This window comes from Melospiza melodia, chromosome 27 (assembly GCF_035770615.1).
Source record: "Melospiza melodia melodia isolate bMelMel2 chromosome 27, bMelMel2.pri, whole genome shotgun sequence".
NCBI classification, from domain to species: Eukaryota; Metazoa; Chordata; class Aves; order Passeriformes; family Passerellidae; genus Melospiza; species Melospiza melodia.
The window spans coordinates 6925633-6945308 of NC_086220.1; the positions used below are offsets into that span (position 1 = coordinate 6925633).

Below are 19676 nucleotides of genomic sequence, written 5' to 3' on the forward strand. Positions count from 1 at the left end.
TGGCAACCCCAGTGTCCCACCAGCGCCCCCAGTATCCCACCAACCACCCCAGTGCCCCTTTATCAGCCCCAGTATCCCACCAGCCACCCCAGTGCCCCTTTATCAGCCCCAGTATCCCACCAGCCACCCCAGTGTCACACCAGCCGCCCCAGTGTCACACCAGCCGCCCCAGTGTCACACCAGCCGCCCCAGTATCCCACCAGCCACCCCAGTGTCACACCAGCCACCCCAGTGTCACACCAGCCGCCCCAGTGTCACGCCAGCAGCCCCAGTGTCACACCAGCCACCCCTATCCCAGCGATAGGCAGGGAGCGCTCCCGCCGCTCTCCCGAACCATTTCCATGATGTGTCACTGCACAAACTCCATTCCCGAACAATGGGGGCTCCCGTGCCAGCGCCCCCGCCGGGCCTCCCAACCACCCCGCGGGGCCCGGGCCGGACCGGCCACACTGCGGCGCTCCGGGCGGGCACCGCCACTCCAGAGACGGGCATTGACACGGGACACAGTGACACAGAGCACGGGGGCACGGAGGGGACACGGGTGACACAGGGTGACACAAAGAGACCCGGGCCGGCCGAGCCGAGGTTGCCGTGGCAACCGGGCCCGGAGGTGCTACTGCGCCTGCGCCGCCGCGCGGTGCTCCCGGAATTGCGTCAGGCGCTGCTGAGCGCCGGAAGTGCCGGGCGCGTGTCCGCGGCCCGGCCTGAGCGCTCCGGGCCTGTCCCGGCACCGATACCGGCACCGGCACCGATACCGGCACCGGAACCCGAACCGACAGTGATACCGGCCCCGGAACCCGCATCCACACCGATACTGACACCGGAACCCGCATCCACACCGATACCGGCACCCGCATCCACACCGATACCGACACCGGAACCCTCACACACACCGATACCGACACCGGCACCATGGTGAAGCCGCGCTACAAGGGCCGCTGCTCCATCAACCCCTCCCGCGCCAGCACCAACCCCGGTACGGGCAGGGCCGCGGGCCGGGCGGGCTGAACCGGAGCGAACCGGAGCGAAGCGGGGCTGATGTTCTCTTGTCTCCGCAGATCGCATCGGGGGCGAGGGAGGGAACAACATGCGGGACCGAGCGACCATCCGGCGGCTCAACATGTACCGGCAGAAGGAGCGCAGGTGAGGGCCCGGCCCGGCCTGGCCGCGATCCCGGGACAGGCCCCAGAACGCCTCGGGACTGGAACTGGGAAGGAAAGATACATTATTTAATAAATATTCTTGTTTTTCAATAGGAAATTACCACAAAAATCGTTCCCTGTGAGGGTGGGCAGGCCCTGGCAGAGCGTGCCCAGAGCAGCTGTGGCTGTCCCTGGATCCCTGGCTGGGACTGGCACTGGGAAGGAAGGATACATTGTTTAATAAAAATTCTCGTTTTCCAATAGGAAATTACCATAAAAATTGTTCCCTGTGAGGGTCAGGCCTTGGCACAGGTGCCCAGAGCAGCTGTGGCTGTCCCTGGGTCCCTGGCAGTGCCCAAGGCCAGGCTGGGCAGGGCAGTGGGACAGTGGAAGGTGTCCCTGCCATGGCAGTGGTGGCGCTGGATGGGCTTTAAGGTCCCTTCCAACCCAAAGCCTTCTTTGATTCTGTGATAGATTATGATACTGTCATATTATGATTTGATTTGTGATACATTAATGTGCCAGGTGATGTTCTAATCCTTCTAACAGCTTCTGTGCCTTTCCTGAGGCTGCTGCACCCTGCAGACACTCACATGATGAGTTTGTACTCCAACACGTGTTTTATCCTGCACCAGGAATTCTTGTTCATTCAGCCTTCATTTCTAGTGCATCAAGTTTTAATTACTGCCACTTTTTCATGGTGTCTAAACCATTATCTTGGACTATTGGTAGCTGTTTTGTCATATGGAAACTTTGAGAGTTGCTCTGTGGTGGGCTCTGTAACCCTGTGAGCTGGGGAGCCTGATCCTGATCCTAGGCCTGATCAGAGGCCTGAGCCTGATTCCAAGCCTGATCTGAGCCTGATCCTGATCCTGAGCCCGATCCCAGCCTGATCCTGAGCCTGATTCCAAGCTTGATCCCAGCCTGAGCCTGATCCCAGCCTGAGCCTGATCCCAGCCTGATCCCAGCCCGATCCTGATCTTGAGCCTGATCCCAGCCTGATCCTGAGCCTGATCCCAGCCTGATCTGAGCCTGATCCTGATCCTGATCCCAGCCTGATCCTGAGCTCTCAGCAGCCCAGTGATGTACCCAGGATACAGGTGTAAAACACTTGATGCATCTGCCTGGAGAGACCCAAACCACACAGAATTCCTGAATTTCCCACAGCAGCAAAGCTCAAAATCTCCCCCCAAACACCTGAAGAGCCTCAGCTCCCTCAGCATCTCCACAGAGGGTGCCCCTGTCCCACACACAGACATCCATGGCAGGGGAGCAGCACCCACCTGGCTGTGCCATGGCAGTTCTGTTTCACATCACCTTCTTTGGCTTCTTGTGCCAAATTTCCCCCTGTTTGGGGAGCAGATGAGAAGGAGGGATTTTGAGATATTGCTGAGTTCAGACCAGGTCTCCTCTTGTACATCCTGTGTGGGTGAGTCCTGCAGAGCTGGTTAAAGGGCTTTGTGAGAGAGCTCAGTGGGGTTTGCCAGAAAACAGCACTGGTGCCTTTTGCAGCCCCAGGAGCCCTTCCTGGCTGCCACAAGCAGCTGCAGGGAGGGTCTGGCCAGGCTGGAGTGACACCAAGGGCTGTGACTGCCATCAGTGCCACTCAGGTTGGGTAACTCACCTCAGGGATGCACAGCAGCATTCACCACTGCAGAGGAAGGGTCCCTCTGTCACAGACATCTTTTATGAAAAATCCTTTCCTTAGGATTTTTTCCTCCTGAGAAGATGAGAGGTCTCAGGAACAAAATGTAAACATTGATTATGTGCTGCTGTGGAATGCAACAGGTGCATCTGGGATTGGTCTCATGTGGTTGTTTCTAATTAATGGCCAATCACAGCTGGCTCAGACAGAGAGCCAAGCCACAAACCTTTGTCATTCCTATTCTATTCTTAGCCAGCCTTCTGGTGAAATCCTTTCTTCTATCCTTTTAGTATAGTTTTAATGTAATATATATCATAAAATAATAAATCAGCCTTCTGAAACATGGAGTCAGATCCTCATCCCTCATCCAAGAACCCTGTGAACACCATCACAGTCCCTCTGCATTTTGTGCTTCTGCTTCTGGCCTGGCACACACAGGGCCTGAGGGGTCAGTGCTGCCCTTTGTGCACTGACATTTCTTCATTTGTCCCTCAGGAACAAACGTGGCAAAATCATCAAACCTCTGCAGTATCAGTCAACTGTGGCACCAGGCACTGTTGCAAGAGTGGAACCAAATATCAAATGGTTTGGTGAGTTTTGTCCAAATTCCAGACTCAGCAAGCTTCAAAGCTGTTGAATTTAGTGTGATGGAAGGGGTTTGTTTCAGAATGGTGATCTGAGAGCTCTGTGGGAAGGAGAGGGACCCCTGCTGTTGTTGATGCCTTGTGGGGCTGCCTAAAAACAGAGGGCAGACAAAATTAAGGGAATAAAAAGCAGTTCTATTTATTGAAGGACCTCCAGGTACATTTAGGGCAGACAAAGTCCCCCAAGGGCCACCTAAAATGGATGACAGGTCATGAGTTTTCACACTTTTTTTATAAGTTTGGTCCATTTGCATATTGGGGGTTCATCTTCCAATTCCAGCTTCAGCTAATGAAGTCATTTACTCCAAGTTTGCTCCCCCCAACTCACTTTTGTTTCCATCTCTGGGGCCTGAGGCAGTGAGGTGTCCTTGATTGCCAGGCCTGGAGAGGAATTGTTGTGTCTGCCCAAAATGGGGAAGCAGCAGCTCACACTGTGGAGTTTGGAGTTATACACTAAAGAACTGCGGGATTTCAAATACATGAAAAATAGAAAAGCTGAAATCCTGAGGCATCATTGTCACCCCTTGCCTGTACCTGTGCTTTGGGGCTTTGCTCTCCCTCAGGGGGGTTATTTTGGCTCCTGTTTTGTTCCCCAAGGTTTGCCCATGTGTATGGCTAGTAAATATCCTAAAGATACTTTTAAAATTTCCTATAAATGGTGGCAAAGAAAGGGATTGGCTGCTTCTTTGGGCTTGGTCTCAAGTAAAACCCTTTTTGTTTTCACTGATATTTTTGTTTCTAGATGCAAAGCTCATGTTTTATTAGTGTCCCCAGTTGGAGCAGTTGAGATCAGGAATGGCCAGGTGTGATGTTTGTTTTTTTACAGGAAATACTCGTGTGATCAAGCAATCATCCCTGCAGAAATTCCAGGAGGAGATGGAGACTGTGATGAAGGATCCTTACAGGGTGATCATGAAGCAGAAGAAGCTGCCCATGTCCCTGTTCCACGACAGGATCAAACCACACGTGGGTATCCCTGTGTGCACAGCTGTGAGCAGCTCTGCTGTTCTGATCAGTCTGGGAAATACTGGGAAATGCTGCCTTCTACAAGGGGCAGCTGGAGTGGATTCCTTGGGGAAGGATGGTTCTGATTCCCTGTCACTGTGGCCATCAAGTGAGAGCAAAGAGAGATATATTATTTAATAAAAATTCTCATTTTCCAATAGGAAATGACCCCAAAAATTCTTTTCTGTGAGGGTGGGCAGGCCTGGCACAGGGTACTCAGAGCAGCTGTGGCTGCCCCATCCCTGGCAGTGCCCAAGGCCAGGTTTGGAGCCACTTGGGACAGTGGAAAGCGTCCCTGCCATGGCAGGGGTGGCACTGGATGGGCTTTAAGGTCCCTTCCAGCCCAAAGCCTTCTGTGATTCTGTGACAGGTTATGATATTGTCATATTATGATCTGATTTCTGATAGGTTAATGGGTGTTTGGGGGGTTACTGTGTGTGGTCTTTTGAAGTTCTAATGCCTCTAACAGCTTCTGTTCCTTTCCTGAGGCTGCTGCACCCTGCAGACACTCACATGATGAATTTCAACTCAAACACGTGTTTTACCCTGTACCAGAAATTCTTCTTCATTCACCCTTCATTTCTAGTACATCCAATTTTAGTTACTGCCATTTTTTCACTGTGTCTAAACCATTATTTTGGACTATTGGTAGCTGTTTTGTCATATGGAAACTTTGCAAGTTCATGTCATAAGAACATTATTTAAATTAGGGAAAAGGTTGTGTTAAAACATGCATTACAAAAACAAATTGCTCCTTTCAGCCATGCACTGTTTGCTGTTCCAAGACAAGCTGGCTTTCATTGCAAGCTTTAAAATCTAGTTTTGATTGTAATTATCCCTGACAAAAATCTGAGAATTTGGCGAGATTTGTGCTCTTGCTAGAAAAACAAGCAGTGATCAAAGATAGCAGCTGAATTTTCATCACGGTGCCTGTAATTGCATTTGACACCATTTATGGTGGAAGAACTGAAGCATGGCTCGTTGGCAAGTGCAGAATGTTTTGTTGCTTATTAAGTATCCACTCTTGTGTTTCTCAAAGCTTGAAGTGGAAAACTCAAACATTATTAAGGAAGTGCCTGTCACTTACAGGCTGCCAGGGCTGTGTTGAACTTGGGGCTCTTTTCCTGTGTGTCACGAGAGATTGGAAAAAAATGGTGTTTGGGGTTTGTTTTTTTTAACCAACCTGTTTTTCCTCAGACCTCCAGAGTTCACATTCTTGACACAGAAACATTTGAAACAACGTTTGGCCCCAAAGCACAGAGGAAAAGACCAAATCTGTCTGCAAGTGATGTGCAGTCTCTGGTGGAGAATGCTGAGGCCTCGTCAGAGTCTTATGACCAGGGCAAGGACCGAGACCTGGTGACAGAGGACACTGGTGTAAGGTGACTGGAAAGGAAAAATTATTCATTGTGTACATATAGGAAAAGCCAGCCTTGTTTTTAAATATGGATCTGGTACCTCCATCAATGTTGTTACTGTGTGAGGAGGAAGGAAAAGGAGATGAGCTGAATGTGGGGTTTTGGCTAAATACCAGTTGTTACTTGGGCTTTGTCCCCTCTTTTGTCTGTAAATGGATTAAGAGAAGATGATCCTGACTCTGTATCTGTGGTGCTGATGTTTCTGGTGATGTCTTCTAGGGATGAAGCACAAGAGGAAATCTTTAAGAAAGGACAGTCCAAAAGAATCTGGGGTGAGCTCTACAAGGTAAATGGCACTTGGATTTTACAGCAATCACATCTGTCAGCCTTTACACAGTTAGGGGCTTCAGCACAGCACTGAAATCCTGTACAGCAACAATGAGAAAAACTCAAAAAGAGTAGATTTTAATTTCTAAATCTCTGCCTGACTGAGCTTGATTCTTGAGCTCTTGTCCTGCAGGAACAAACATTCTTAAAATACATGATCTAGAAGAGGACTGGCAGAGTGAAGGTATCAGTTTCTCTTGGACTCCTGGGTCTTCACCACAAGTAAAAGAGTCATGTTCCCTTTAGTTCCTTTAGGCTAAAAACATCTGGCATGTTGATGGGGTCATCTTGGGAGAGCTCTGACCCTCAATTCTCCATGAGCCACCGTGGCTGCCAGAGAAATGGAGACTGAGTGAATCGGGGTGGTATGAGCAGTTTGTGTGCTCTCTGTGACTCTCTAGGTGTGAAATTGTTTGACTTTTTGCTCTGAATTTCTGAATGTAGCTAAAAACCTTTTCATTTGGATCTAAAAGCCCTGGGAATGGTTCAGCAAAACAGATTTCAGTAAGAGGCTGCCAAAACTGCAGGAAAAAGCTGTGAAACAAATTCACTTGGCTTGAAACAAGTCATAAATGACAGCTCCCTGCTGTAGCTGCTTCGTGGACTAACAGCAGGTTCCTGCTTGGTTGTGTGTTTCATATTGGTCCAGAAAACATCCTTTATACCCTGATGCATTATGAAATGGGAGAAGGGAGTTGTTGCTGAATGGAGGATGAACACTGGGGGTTTGTGTGCTGCAGCACTTTAGTTTTCCCATTTGGGTGTAGTGGTTTCTTTCCCTGGTGCATAAGAGCAGGTAAAAGTTGTTCAGCTCTCCAGGCTGAATTTGGAGGGGATTTAGGAGAGGAGAGAGTAGAGCATCAATGGATGTTAGTCTGAACTTCACTTGTCTGTGGGGAACTAGCAGTTTGTGAGGGATACAAGGTTTTTTAATTAATTATATAGTTTCAAATATCACTAGTTTTCATTTGGGAGGTACAGATACCTTGCTTTCTGCAAAATCCATTATTTCTGTGTGGTTTTTTTTTTATATTTTTCAGGTGATTGACTCATCAGATGTTGTTGTTCAAGTTCTGGATGCCCGAGATCCCATGGGCACTCGCTCCCCTCACGTGGAATCCTACCTTAAAAAGGAGAAGCCTTGGAAACATCTCATTTTTGTCTTGAACAAATGTGATCTCATTCCTACCTGGGCCACTGTAAGCACAGTCCTGCCTGTTATTCTGTGGACCTTCTTTGTTCCTGTTGTGGCTGTAGCTCTGTGCCAGTCCCCATGCTGGTCTGGAAGGGCGTACTGCAACTGGGGCACTGGGAGTTCTCTGCTTGCCTGCAGTAAAAGTAACAATTACCATGTAAATCTGTCCAAGTTTGGCCAAGTTGAGCAACACACGCCAGCCACAAATTCCCTACTTCCTCTGTCTGGATTTAACAGTTCAGCTGTTGTCTCCAGAGTGTGCTAAATGTTAGTCTGCCTAGGATCCATATCCACCCCAGCTGGTTTGCTTTATGTCATTAAACTAATGAGTTTTAGCTAGCAGTGAAGGCGTTTTTGGGAAATTGTTTGTCTTTAATACAAACAATACTGTTGGGCTGGGGAAGTGCTTCAAAGGTTCTTCCTTAGCAATGTTCATGTTGCAGTTGTGAGCCCAGTGCAGAGGCTGTGTCCTCCTCTCTGAGCTCAGAGTGTCACTGTCCAGCCCCAGTCTCTAACCCAGTTCTCTTTGCCTCTGCAGAAGCGTTGGGTCACTGTCCTTTCCCAGGAGTATCCAACACTTGCTTTCCATGCCAGCCTCACAAACCCATTCGGCAAAGGTGCCTTCATCCAGCTCCTCAGGCAGTTTGGAAAGGTACAAAACGATTTTGGGGATCTGTGGTTGGTTTGGGGGGGTTACTGTGTGTGGTCTTTTGCTTTGTTAGCAATTGGGGTTCAGGACTGCAGTGGTAATTCTGTCCCTCACTCCAAGATGTAAAAGGGTCTGTTATTTCTCACCAGTTACACTCTGACAAGAAGCAGATCAGTGTGGGATTCATTGGTTACCCCAACGTTGGCAAGAGCTCAGTGATCAATACCCTGAGGTCCAAGAAGGTCTGCAGTGTGGCCCCCATTGCAGGGGAGACAAAGGTAGGAACATCCCAGTGCTAAAGATACAAATGTGCTCATGTGAAACAGCCCAGTGACCTTGTCAGGTTCTGCACTGACCTGCACAGGTTGTGGGACCCTGAGGAGGGGCTCATGGACAGTCCCTGATCTGAGACCCTGCTCTGGCAGCATTCCCCAATTCCCACCCTGCTGTACTGCAGGGCTGTGATGGGAATGCTCAGCTGCCCTCACTCCCTGATCCAAATGCTGGGTCAGTGTCTTGGTTTGGAAAGCCAGGAGGCTGCTAAGGAAGGCAGGAGCCTCCCCTGAAATGGAGAATGCAAACCCTCCCCACCCCTCTGAATTGCTATAAATTTTAAATTAAGGGGCTCTCAGGCAAAGATATGGGAGCAGGAAATAACAGTTCTTTAATAGGGAAGAAAATAAAAGGATAAAATAAACAATGCAGTGAACTAAACCAACACTGCCAGAGTCAGAACCCAACCTGACACCCTGTGGGTCAGGCTGTTGGCAGCAGTGCCATTGGAATTGTGGCTCAGCCCTCCTGCAGTGTCAGGGCTGGTTCTGCTGGAGCAGGGATCCTGGAGAAAGGTGCAGTCTCTGCCTCTGAAGATCCAGGGGCAGAGGCAGCTGCTGTTCCTCTGGGCAATCCAGTGCAGAAGCCGTGCTGGTGTTCCAGAATCTCCAGATTCTATCCGGGTAGGAATGCTTGGCTCCTCCCTCTGGGCTCCCATCTCCCAATGGGATGCTGTAGTTCTTATCAGCCATGCAGGGACATTCAGTAGCTGTTATCAGCAGGTGTGTCCACCCAGAGGGAGGTGTGAGAGTGGTCACTCATAGAGAGAGATAATGCATACTGCCCACTTGACCAAAGATAATCTGCCATACTGATGGTAATGGAACACATCTTGCCTTGCAATCTGGAGCACTCAGGCTCTGTTTCTCTGGCTCTGGGCTGCAAGAATGAAGCAAGGCCTGTGTGGAGGTGCTGATGGGAGCTGCTGCTCTCTTGCAGGTGTGGCAGTACATCACCTTGATGCGGCGGATCTTCCTCATCGACTGCCCCGGGGTGGTTTATCCATCAGGAGACTCAGAGACAGACATTGTGCTCAAGGGAGTGGTATGTGCCTGCACTGGGGGCTGGGAGGCTTTGCTTGTTCCCACTGTGATGGTCTCAGAGGGTTGATCCTCTGCTGATGCTCTGCTGTGCTTTTTCAGGTTCAAGTTGAAAAGATTAAGAGCCCTGAAGACCATATTTGTGCTGTGCTGGAAAGAGCCAAAGAGGAGTACATCAGGAAGACATACAAAATTGAGTGCTGGACAGATACAGTGGACTTCCTTGAGAAACTTGCTGCTAGGACTGGAAAACTGCTAAAGGTGTGCCAGCTTCCTGCATTTGTGGGCTGGAAGATGAACATGGGAAATGGCAATGGTTCTGTTGCTCATGGGGCATGGGAGGGCTGTGTGCCCCACAAACATGGACATAAACTCTTCTGTTTCTGTCAGGGTGGTGAGCCTGACTTGCAGACCGTGAGCAAGATGGTTCTCAATGACTGGCAGAGGGGCAGAATCCCTTTCTTTGTGATGCCACCAATGGAAGAACCAGTGGCAGGTCAGCCAGCTCCCCAGGTAAGAATGTGATGATTGTGTCTCCTCTTCCTTCATATTTGATATTCCTAATGGTATTCACTGCTGCTTCTCCCAGAGTGCCATGGATTTTTGGCAGTGCATGTCCTGGGCTCTGCCCAAGCATGGTCCTTCATGTGACACCTGAATTTTGTGAGGACCAGGTAGCAGTGCTCTTTACAGAGATGTCTGAGTCATTATTACTATGAGTAATGTCAGTAATCATGTTGTCATCTTAGGCTTTTTCTGATGAGAGAAAATGAAAATTGTTCCTGGAGATGGTGGGACAGACTTTGGGGATAATACACCCTGCTCTTCCTTGCAGCCTCCTGTGCTGGAAGCAGCTGTGACATCCAGCCAAGATATCACTGAGGAGAAAGTCTCTGAGTTGGTGGCACCAGCTGTGGAGGCAGCAGAGGAGGGGAGCAGCACAAACAATGAAATCAGGCAGCTCATGTCCCACGTGCGGCAGAACTTTGGCAGGATTAACGTGGCACCTCAGTTCTCAGAAGAAGACCTGGTTCCTGTGGATGTGCCAGGCTTTGATGACACTGACCATGAATCCACTGGAGAGGAGGAAGAGGAGGAGGAAGAGGAGGACGAGGAGAATGAGGAACATCCAGGAGAGGAGGAATTGCAGATGGCACCAGATGTGCAGGAGAGCTCTAAAGCAGTTCTTAAAGCTTTGGAGGACAAGATTGCAAAATACAGAAAATTTTTGGATAAAGCTAAGGCCAAGAGATTCTCAGCAATAAGGTACCTGAATCTGTCCAATGTATTGCAGGGGGAGAAAGGGTTGATGAGGCTCTGCTGTAGATTGACTCCATTTCTGACTTGCTTGACACACATAAGTTGCCACAGCTTATCTGGCTTAGCTATAAGGGTTGGGAATTGGGCCAAGTAGCAGTTTGTTTTTGAAAGATTATTCCAGGAGCTGCTATTTACCAGCAAATTAAAAATGTTCTCACTTTTGGAAAGCTGCCTCTTAAACTATGGATTGGAGTTAGCATTATCTTGGTTAACTGGGCAGCAATACTGCATCCTTGGATCTCTCCTTGATGTTGGATAATCCCAAGGTTGGATATCCCTGGGTGTTCATGCATGTGCAGTGAGTCCTGGCCCATATAGCAGGCCCAGTTTTAGCAAAGTTCACCCACCAGCTTTATGAGGAGGGAGATTTCAAGGTTTAAGTGCTACATTTTCTCTCTCATATAGCACACAAGCACAACAACTCCAGCAACAGGGGTATTGCAATATTCTGGTGCAAAGACTGGCTTTGATGCTGTCAGGGGACTGGGATCTGCTGGAGTCTGATGGCTTCTCAGAGGTGGTCACTGTTTGTGTAACAACAATCTTTTATTGCTGGTTTTATCTTCCCATAGAATCCCCAAGCGACTGAGTGACCAAGTGTTTGCAAAATCCGTGGAGAAGGCTGAAGAACCCAAAGAAACTGGAGACAGAGGTAAAATAAGATTAGTAGAGAAAAAAATGGCATTAAGGGGAGAAGCATCCACTGGATCCTGTGTGCAAGATCTTTTCCCCTAAAACTACTTAAATCTCCCTTTAGCTGTCCCAAGGGCTGCTGCTGACCTGGTGTAGCCTTCCTGTGCAACAGCTGTGTGTGATGGGAGGTGTCCCTCTCAGTGAGGGAGGATACAGTGAAGGCAATTTTTGAGTTCCAGCAGCCTGGGCTCCCAGCAGGCTGCAGCCAGAGCAGCCCTGGGTGTTACAGGAAGGAGTGGATGGGATTTGGGATGTTATAAAAGCAGAGATACTTCAAGCTATAAGTTTTTACTGAGTTGTTGTCAGTTTTAGTAAAGGCACAATCCAGTGTGAGAGCCCTGTTCTGACAGGATTGTGGAATTCTCCTGGACTTGGCTGAGGCTGGAGCAACCTGCTGCTCAAGAGCAGTTTTCACAGTAATAGCTGTGATTCTCTTGTGAGGAACATTCATGTTGTTTTGGTAGAAGCTCTTAAATACAGCCAAGGGAATATGTTGCTCAAGGAGTTGAAATGGTGACCTCAGCCTGCAGTTCTTCAAACAAATGAATGTTCTGGAAGATACCAAGGGCATGATCTCTGCTGTTTGCAGGCATAGAGAAGAAAAGAAAGATGAAAGAAGAGGAAAGTGATGATGATGACCAGTTGGGTAAACAGCCTTGTAAGAAACTCACATCCAAAGAAGTAAGTGTTCTTTCCTGTAGTACAGCTGAGCAGGGAAATCAGCTGGCTTTTCTATCCTTGGCCATATCACTAAAGAGCTTTGAGACTTTGGGCATGAACAGAAGGGCAATGAAATCTGAACTCTGTTATGAATGTGACAACTTCTGTCACCTCCCTCTTACCTGACTACGCACACCAGATTGAATTTTGTGTCTTGCTGCAAAGACCGAAATGGAGTTTTCTCCCATAAGAGCAGGGCGGGTGGGTTCTGTGCAGAGTCACATCAGTAACATTTTGTTTGAAATTATTTATTTTACTTAACGTGTGTGGAATGCAAAGTGAACACCATTGGAGAGTTGCAGACACTGAGGCTCTGGATGCTGGGGATTTGCTAATGTGTTTTGTGTTTGCAGAGGAGACGAGCCGAGAGGCAGCAGCGCTCCAAGAAAGTCGGAGTCCGCTATTATGAAACTCACAACGTGAAAAATAAGAATAAGAACAAGAAAAAAACTGGCTTGGAGGGACAAAGATCAAAGCACAAAAAATACAACCATAAGCAATAGCTGCTTATTCTATTAAATTTTACATAAAACAGCTCTAGTATGCGGTGGCTTTTTTTACTATAAAACTTGCGGTTCCTGTTCAAAGCCCAGTGTGACCGGTCTGTCCTGGCCCCAGGAGCAGCATCTCTGTCTTTGTTTCTGCATCATCTGAAAGTTCTTTGTGCAGTTGGAGCTGGTGGTATTTCCACATCGCTGTCCCAGGCCAGCAAACACTGCAGTAGCCAAGCAGCTATTCCAGTGTTGCTCAGTGGTGGGGTTTGGGTGGGTTTTGTTCTGGAAACCCAGTTTTTCCAGTTCTGGAAACTGGCTTTGTGGGGTTTTTCACATGACTACAGGGAATTCTCTTTGCCTTGTTCACCTTCAGTGTAACCAGCTGCTCACAGAGGTACCTCAAGCAGGGATTTCATTTGCTTCCAGTGAGAAGTGAATCTGTGAGTGCCATTGTGTCCCTTCATTTCACCAGAAACAGTCACACCCAGAGCTCTGCTGTTGCCTGTACTGTCACTGCTGATGGTTCTGGCAAGGGATGTCCATGAACAGTTGACACCAGCAGATACTCAAGGAAATGCCCCCAAGACACCTGTCCAAGAGTGAGCTGCCATTTCTTGGTGCATGTGACTTACTTTGCTTGTAGGCACTTCTATATTTCTGAATCTTCTACAACATTTTCAAATTAATAATGTCAGAGAGATGTTTGCATTTAAAAATATTTATTAGTTATTGCTTTGAAGGTCATTAGCACATTACCAACAGGCAAGTTCCAGACAAGTTCACTGTTCAAAGAGCTGACTGCTGAGATGGCTCTGAAGGAGGGAGCAGTAATTAATAAAAGCTCTTGAATTTCAACTCTTCAAGAGAGAAAGAAAGAACACAGTTACACTGCCTGCTGTTACTGGTAAGTGAAAACTCAAGATCATTTTAGGAAGACAAATCTTTGTCACTAATTGCAAGCTTCTTGCTCTGACAGCTCTTCTGAGCCTGCCTCGAGGACAACAAAACAATTAATTCTTTGCTGCAATGATGCATTCAAGTTGGGCCTGAAAAACAAATGAGACAGTGAGACAAATTAGATTTCCTAACCTAAAAAATAAACCTTCAGTGCTGTGGAGGGCTAAATTTTCTGTTGGATGTTCACAGCAAGGAGCTGAGGGATGTTGTGCTGCTGCCAGGAGAGCCAGGCCAGGTTTGTTCCCCAGCAATTCCGTTCCTACATGTTTTATAAATTAGTTTGTCGTTCCTGGCATGAAATTTGTTACATTCTGAGGAGAAGAGAGCTGGTCTTGGCTCTGTACGATGAGAGATTCTGTTTAGAATGTGAAGCATTGAGGAGGAAATTAAATAAAAGCTGTTGAAACAGTGGTCTGAATTCTCAGATTTGAAGCTGGACTATGTGAGCTAAATTAAGTATTTGGCTCTCTAGCATTTGGAACATGAACTGACTCCAGGACAAGAGTAGCTGGGAACAGCAAATTTTGTGATTAGTGAGAAAATTTGATGCCAGTTAGTGGATGGATGGGAGCAGCCACAATAACCCTCAGCAGTGGCACACACAGCTGGTCAAGTACAGGTACTTCAAGGAAGAATCTGATTCAGGGGCAACACACATCTGATCTAAGATTTTGTGTCCTAAAACATTCCAAGGCAGCCTGAAAATCTGAGTTAAAAAGTAAAATCTGCAGGAAAAGCAGCTTGCTCTAAGGGAAATGTTTGTAGTTGTAGCCAGAAACATTTGATGCTGTTCAGGGTGACATTCTTTCCTTCCTTAAAAGATGTGGGGTTTTGTTTTCCTTTTAAAAACAAAGTACAGAGCAGCAGCTCTGTTCTCCCCAAAGCCACAAGCACAAATAATTATCCAGTCCCTGCACAGTTGTTCTTGGGTAACATTTAATGTTAAATGGTGTGTTGTGTTACTAGGGCTTTAATGGTTTTAATGAGAATTTTACCACTAGTATTTGGAATTCTGGATTTGTACTGACCTTCAGCTGCTGGTTTGTCCGTTTGAGGAACAGAACCTCCTCACTGTGTTTCTTCTCTTCTATTTCTCTCCGTTCTGTTTCTTGCCTTTCAATGGCCTCACATTTCGCTTTCTCTTCGCTCACTTGTTTTTCCAGCTCCTCCTTCTCCTCTTCCAGCTCTGCAATCTTGGGAAAGAGTACAGATGTCTCAGGTTTTGTTGGAAAATAGTCAATTTTTAGTTCAGATGGGACTGATGCCTTGAGAGGCTACCTAGAACAGAGGCTAGCCAGAGTTAAAGGAATGAAGGAAGTTATATTAAAAAGCTTTCAAAGGATACACCTTTGGCAGTGCATGAGCCTGGTTGTGGCTACACCCAAAATGCACCATGGGTCAAGAGTTTTCACAGTTTTATAAGTATTGGCCCATTTACATATTGGAGTTAATTGCTGAATTACAGCTTCAGGTTATGAAGTCCCATCCTCCCAGTTTGCTCTCCTCAATTTACTGCTCATACTTTTTGAGCCTGAAGCTATAATGGTGTTCTCAGGAAAGGAAAAAAGATTGTTTTGTCTAACTAAACTGTAAAGAGAACTTGCTAACACTCTATATGAAGTTCAGAGTTATTTACTAATGCAGTGCAGAATCTGAAAAATACAAGAGAAAAAATTTAAGGCATCAGGAGAGAGTGGAGTGTGGTGCAGTCTTTAAAGCTGTACAACAAGCTTCAGAAGAGCAGCTAAGCCCGAGGAGAGTGAGCTGAGTATTTTGATGGTCTTTGCTGCCATCCTGTGGAAACAGAAACAATAAATTTAAGGATATAAAATCTGCTATGTTCATGTGCAGAAAGCTCCATCACGGGGCCCCAAGGCATCATTCACCTTGTCTCACTTTAATTTACAGTCAAAACTTGAAAAAAGATAACAGGTTTCAGTAAAATAATTGTATTACATTAATTGGGATACTAGCACTAATTAAACTCTGCTTTTGCATTGTTTTCAACAGTAAAAGACAAAGAAATTCAGTATCAGAGTTCATACATGGCAAGCAGAGACAGCGGACTATGTTTTTAAAATAATTTTTTAGAATCTCTTGTACAATGGGAAGCTGTAAAGATTTAAAGAGCAGAAATTCTCTAAACACTATCAAAGAGGATCTTCCTATAAAATAACCCACCACAACAGAAACTTGACATAAGAAATTCTCTAAACACTGTCAAAGAAGGTTCTTCCCATAAAATAACCCACCACAACAGAAACTTGATATAAACACTAAGGCAAACAGGAAGGGGTCAAGGTGGAGGTTTGGAATTAGCATAGCAGACAAAAATTCCACTGTGCAGACTTTGGGAAAGGAAACAGCTTTCCCCCAGTCTGCACAGTGCTTGCAGAGCGCCTTGTGGGAACCTGTCAAGGACATATTTTATGAAAAATCCTTTAGTTGGATCTTTTCTCCTAAGAAGTTGAGAGACCTCCGAAACAAAATGTAAACAATAACTATCTGCTGCTGTGGAATGCAACAGGTGCATCTGTGATTGGTCTCATGTGGTTGTTTTTAATTAATGGCCAATCAAAGTCCAGTCTCTGGTCAGTCACAAGATTTTATTACCATTCCTTTCTAGCCTTCTGATGAAATCCTTTCTTCTATTCTTTTAGTATGGTTCTAATATATCTAATATATTTTCTTTTAATGTAATATATATCTTAATATAATATATTAATATAAATTAATAAATCAGCCTTCTGCAACATGGAGTCAAGATTCTCATCTCTTCCCTCACCCTGGGACCCCTGTGAACACCACCACAGGAACCCAAGTAGTTTGGCAAGGTGTTGGGAAGGATGAAAGTTTGACAAGAAAGTGTCACAGATGTGTATGTTTAGCAGAAAGATTTTTAAATGTAGAGTCTGATGAAGGAAGAGGGATGGAAGCAAGTTTTGATATAGAAGAAAAGAATTGCTGAGCCAGTCTTACTGGATAACCAAGGAGGCAAAGGGTGTGTTAGTTAGAAGGGGTTTTCATGGCTTAGAGCAAAGAATAAACTCACTTTAAACAGAAGATGTTTTTACCAAACAGAAAGATAACACAGGCAAACAAGCCTGCCAATGTTGCAAGTAGAAAAAAGGTCTCAGAACTTTCCACTGCAAGAAAACTGAAAACCAACTTCTAGCTTAAACTGCAATGTACTGACTTTTAGTGATTGGAGAACAGTAACATGAATATGGTAATTATAGTAGTTATGATAGGCTGTAGATAAAAGTTAAGGTATAGATTGGTTCTTCTGTATTAAGATACTCAGCAAAGAAAAGCATAGAATGCATTGTAACCAAAAGAAAAGTATAGAATGCATTTGTAACCTAAACTAAAGGGCCTCCAGGTCTGCCTGCAGCTGGAGCTGACAGAGCTGTAGGCACAGGGTTTGTTGCCTATGACCCTGGACTGCTGTAACATCTTGCATGGAATAAACTGCATTTTGGAGAGCTGCATGGAGTCCCACATGTCTCATTTAAGCTCTTACAGTGGCGCCCAACGTGCGGCGCCATCAGTAAGAGCCTGAATGAGGGATGCAGGACTCCAGCTGTAGGCACAGGCTCTGTCACCAACAACGCTGGACTGCTGAAAATCTTGGATACAATAAACTGCACTTTGGAGAGCAGCCTGGAGTCCCACATCTCTCATTTAAGCTCTCAGAGTGGCGCCCAACATGGGGCGCCATTAGTAAGAGCCTGAATGAGGGATGCAGGACTCCAGGCCTGCCTGCAGCTGGAGCTGACAGCTCCACACCTCTCATTCAGGCTCTTACAGCAAGGAAACCTGCTTCCACCCCGTGTCCTTCAGACCCTTCAGTGCAGGTGTCTCACCCTTTTCTCCAGGTGGGCCTTGCCCTGCTCGGCCTGCAGCGCCTTGCGCACGCCGAAGGCCACGCTGCTCTCGTAGAGCGCCTGGTACGCCGACAGCGTCAGCTGCAGCTCGTCCCGCACGCGCAGCAGCAGCAGCCCCCGCTCGGCACAGCTCACCGTGGTCTGCCGGATCAGCTCGTCTGCAAGGGACGAGGGACAGAGCCTGCAGTGCCTCTGCCGGGGACACGGCTGCTCATCTCGCTGTCACGCTGATCATTCAAGATTTTCTAAGCATTCTCATGTTTATATTCCTGTAACAAACTTGCTCACACGGTTTGTGTGAATAACTTGTTGTTTTGCGGTGTTTTATGGAGGAGGAGGAGGAATTTGATGGGTTGTTGGATTGTGCAGTGTTTTGTTATGTTGAGCACAGCAGGTAAAAGCAGAGTGGTGGTGCAGCCCTTCAGGTAATGCCAGTGATTAGCTGATCCCCTAATCTGCAACAGCAAACACTTAAAAACGTGTAATGATTGTTGCAGTCTTGGGGGAGCCCTCAGAGGACCCTGCTCTCCAACCCATGGCTAACCCTCAGCTTTGGGAGCCCAGCACTGTGTGTGACACACACAGAGCTGTAAGTAACTTTAAATAAACTTAGTTGAAGTGCAGCTAAGAGGAAATCTATGAGGATTTAAAGCTGTTTTTCACGTGCAGGCATCCCCTCACCTTTGGGAGCCCACACCATAGAGTGTGTAACACACACAGCTGTAAGTTACTTTAGATAAAACTTGGTTAAAGTGCAGCTAAGAGGGTAACTACAAGGATTTAAAGCTGTTTTTCACAGGCAATCCCTCGCCTTTGGGAGCCCATACTGTAAAGTGTGTAACACACACACAGCTGTAAGTAACTTTAAATAAACTCGGTTGAAGTGCAGCTAAGAGGATAAGTACGAGGATTTAAGGCTGTTTTTCATGTGCAGGCAACCCCTCACACTGTAGAGTGTGTAACACACATACAGCTATAAGTTACTTTAGATAAACGTAGTTGAAGTGAAACTTAGAGGATAACTAGCAGGATTTAAAGCTGTTTTTCACATGCAGGCATCCCCTCGCCTTTGGGAGCTCAGCACTGTGTCATTGGAGTGTAACATAAAAATGGCTATAAGTAACTTTAACTAAACTTGGTTGAAGTGCAGTTAAGAGGGTAACTACGAGTATTTCACGCTGTTTTTCATGTGAAGGCAACCCCTCACCTCTGGGAGCCTAGCACTGTCATTAGGGTGTGTAACATATAAACGGCTATAAGTTACTTTAACTAAACTCGGTTGAAGCGCAGCTAAGAGGGTAAGTACAAGGATTTAAGGCTGTTTTTCGTGTGCAGGCTGTCCCCGGGGTGGGAGCTGTGTCGGGCACTGACCGAAGCACTGCGTGTAGAGCTCCCTGCGCACGGGGCACAGCCCGGTCTCCCGCGCCTGCCGCTGCTGCAGCTGCCGGTCCAGCTGCTCCTGCAGCTGCACGACGTCGCGGCGGGTGCTGGGCGCGGTGCTCACCTCCTGCACCCAGAGCTTCTGCGCCTCCTCCCACTCCCTGCCAGACAAGCACCGGCCGTTACCGGAGGCACCGGGCGCCCCCCGGGCACCGCCGGCCCCGGCCCGGCCCCGCTCACCGCGGCGGCAGGATGAGGTTCAGGAGCTCCTGCGGCTGCTGCGTGGCGAAGCCGGCGGGGGTGCGCGGAGCCTGACCCTGCGGAAACACGACAGCGCCGTAGCAGCGGGCAGGGCACCGCGTCCCCGGCTCGCTCAGCCCCGGCGGAGCGCGGTGCCCCCCTGCGTGCCCCGTGGGCGCTCACCGCCGCGGAGGGCCTGTCGTCTCGGTGGGACACCACCACGGGCGGGCAGTACCGCAGCAGCGACTCCGGCGGCGCCGCCATGGCGGCCGCGGCACTGTCACCATGGCGACCGCGCCGCGCACCAACGCCCGGGCGGAAGCGCCGGCGGGCCGGAAGTACCGGCGGGGCGGAAGTGGCGGCACTTCCGTCGGGACGGGCGCCATGGAGGCCGCGGCGGAGGAGCGGCGGAGAGAGCGGCGGCGGCGGCGGGAGGTGGCGGTGAAGGCCGAGCGGCGCAGCCCCCGGCGCAGCCCGAGCGAGGAGCGGCGGGGCCCGGCAGCGCCGCGCGCGGGCAGCAGGTGAGGAGGCCCAGCCGCTCGGCCCCGCCGCGCTCGGCCCGGCCCCGCCGCTCAACCCCTCCCGTT

At 48.1% G+C, this 19676-nt stretch overlaps 2 protein-coding genes across 3 annotated transcripts; one reads left to right on the forward strand and one right to left on the reverse strand.

Annotated features, from left to right (window-relative positions):
- The first annotated feature begins 666 nt into the window (after window positions 1–666).
- GNL2 (G protein nucleolar 2) lies at window positions 667–12665 on the forward strand. The gene is made up of 16 exons (XM_063177699.1): window positions 667–976; window positions 1059–1143; window positions 3283–3377; window positions 4258–4397; window positions 5634–5818; window positions 6074–6140; window positions 7222–7380; window positions 7915–8028; window positions 8175–8303; window positions 9298–9402; window positions 9501–9659; window positions 9789–9911; window positions 10234–10664; window positions 11291–11370; window positions 12001–12092; window positions 12485–12665. The coding sequence occupies exons 1-16, from the start codon at window positions 913–915 to the stop codon at window positions 12632–12634; spliced, it is 2178 nt and encodes a 725-aa protein (XP_063033769.1). The 5' UTR covers window positions 667–912; the 3' UTR covers window positions 12635–12665.
- Window positions 12666–13327: 662 nt separating this feature from the next.
- Window positions 13328–19367, reverse strand: DNALI1 (dynein axonemal light intermediate chain 1). Of its 2 annotated transcripts, XM_063177701.1 has the most exons (6): window positions 19273–19367; window positions 19090–19166; window positions 18841–19010; window positions 17449–17627; window positions 14611–14775; window positions 13328–13671 (listed from the first exon to the last, which is right to left on the reverse strand). In XM_063177701.1, the coding sequence occupies exons 1-6, from the start codon at window positions 19351–19353 to the stop codon at window positions 13636–13638; spliced, it is 708 nt and encodes a 235-aa protein (XP_063033771.1). In that variant the 5' UTR covers window positions 19354–19367; the 3' UTR covers window positions 13328–13635. The 2 variants fall into 2 exon arrangements, with proteins under 2 accessions (XP_063033771.1, XP_063033772.1); XM_063177702.1 differs by lacking the exon at window positions 13328–13671 and having other exon boundaries at window positions 14637–15376.
- Between the last annotated feature and the right edge of the window lie 309 nt (window positions 19368–19676).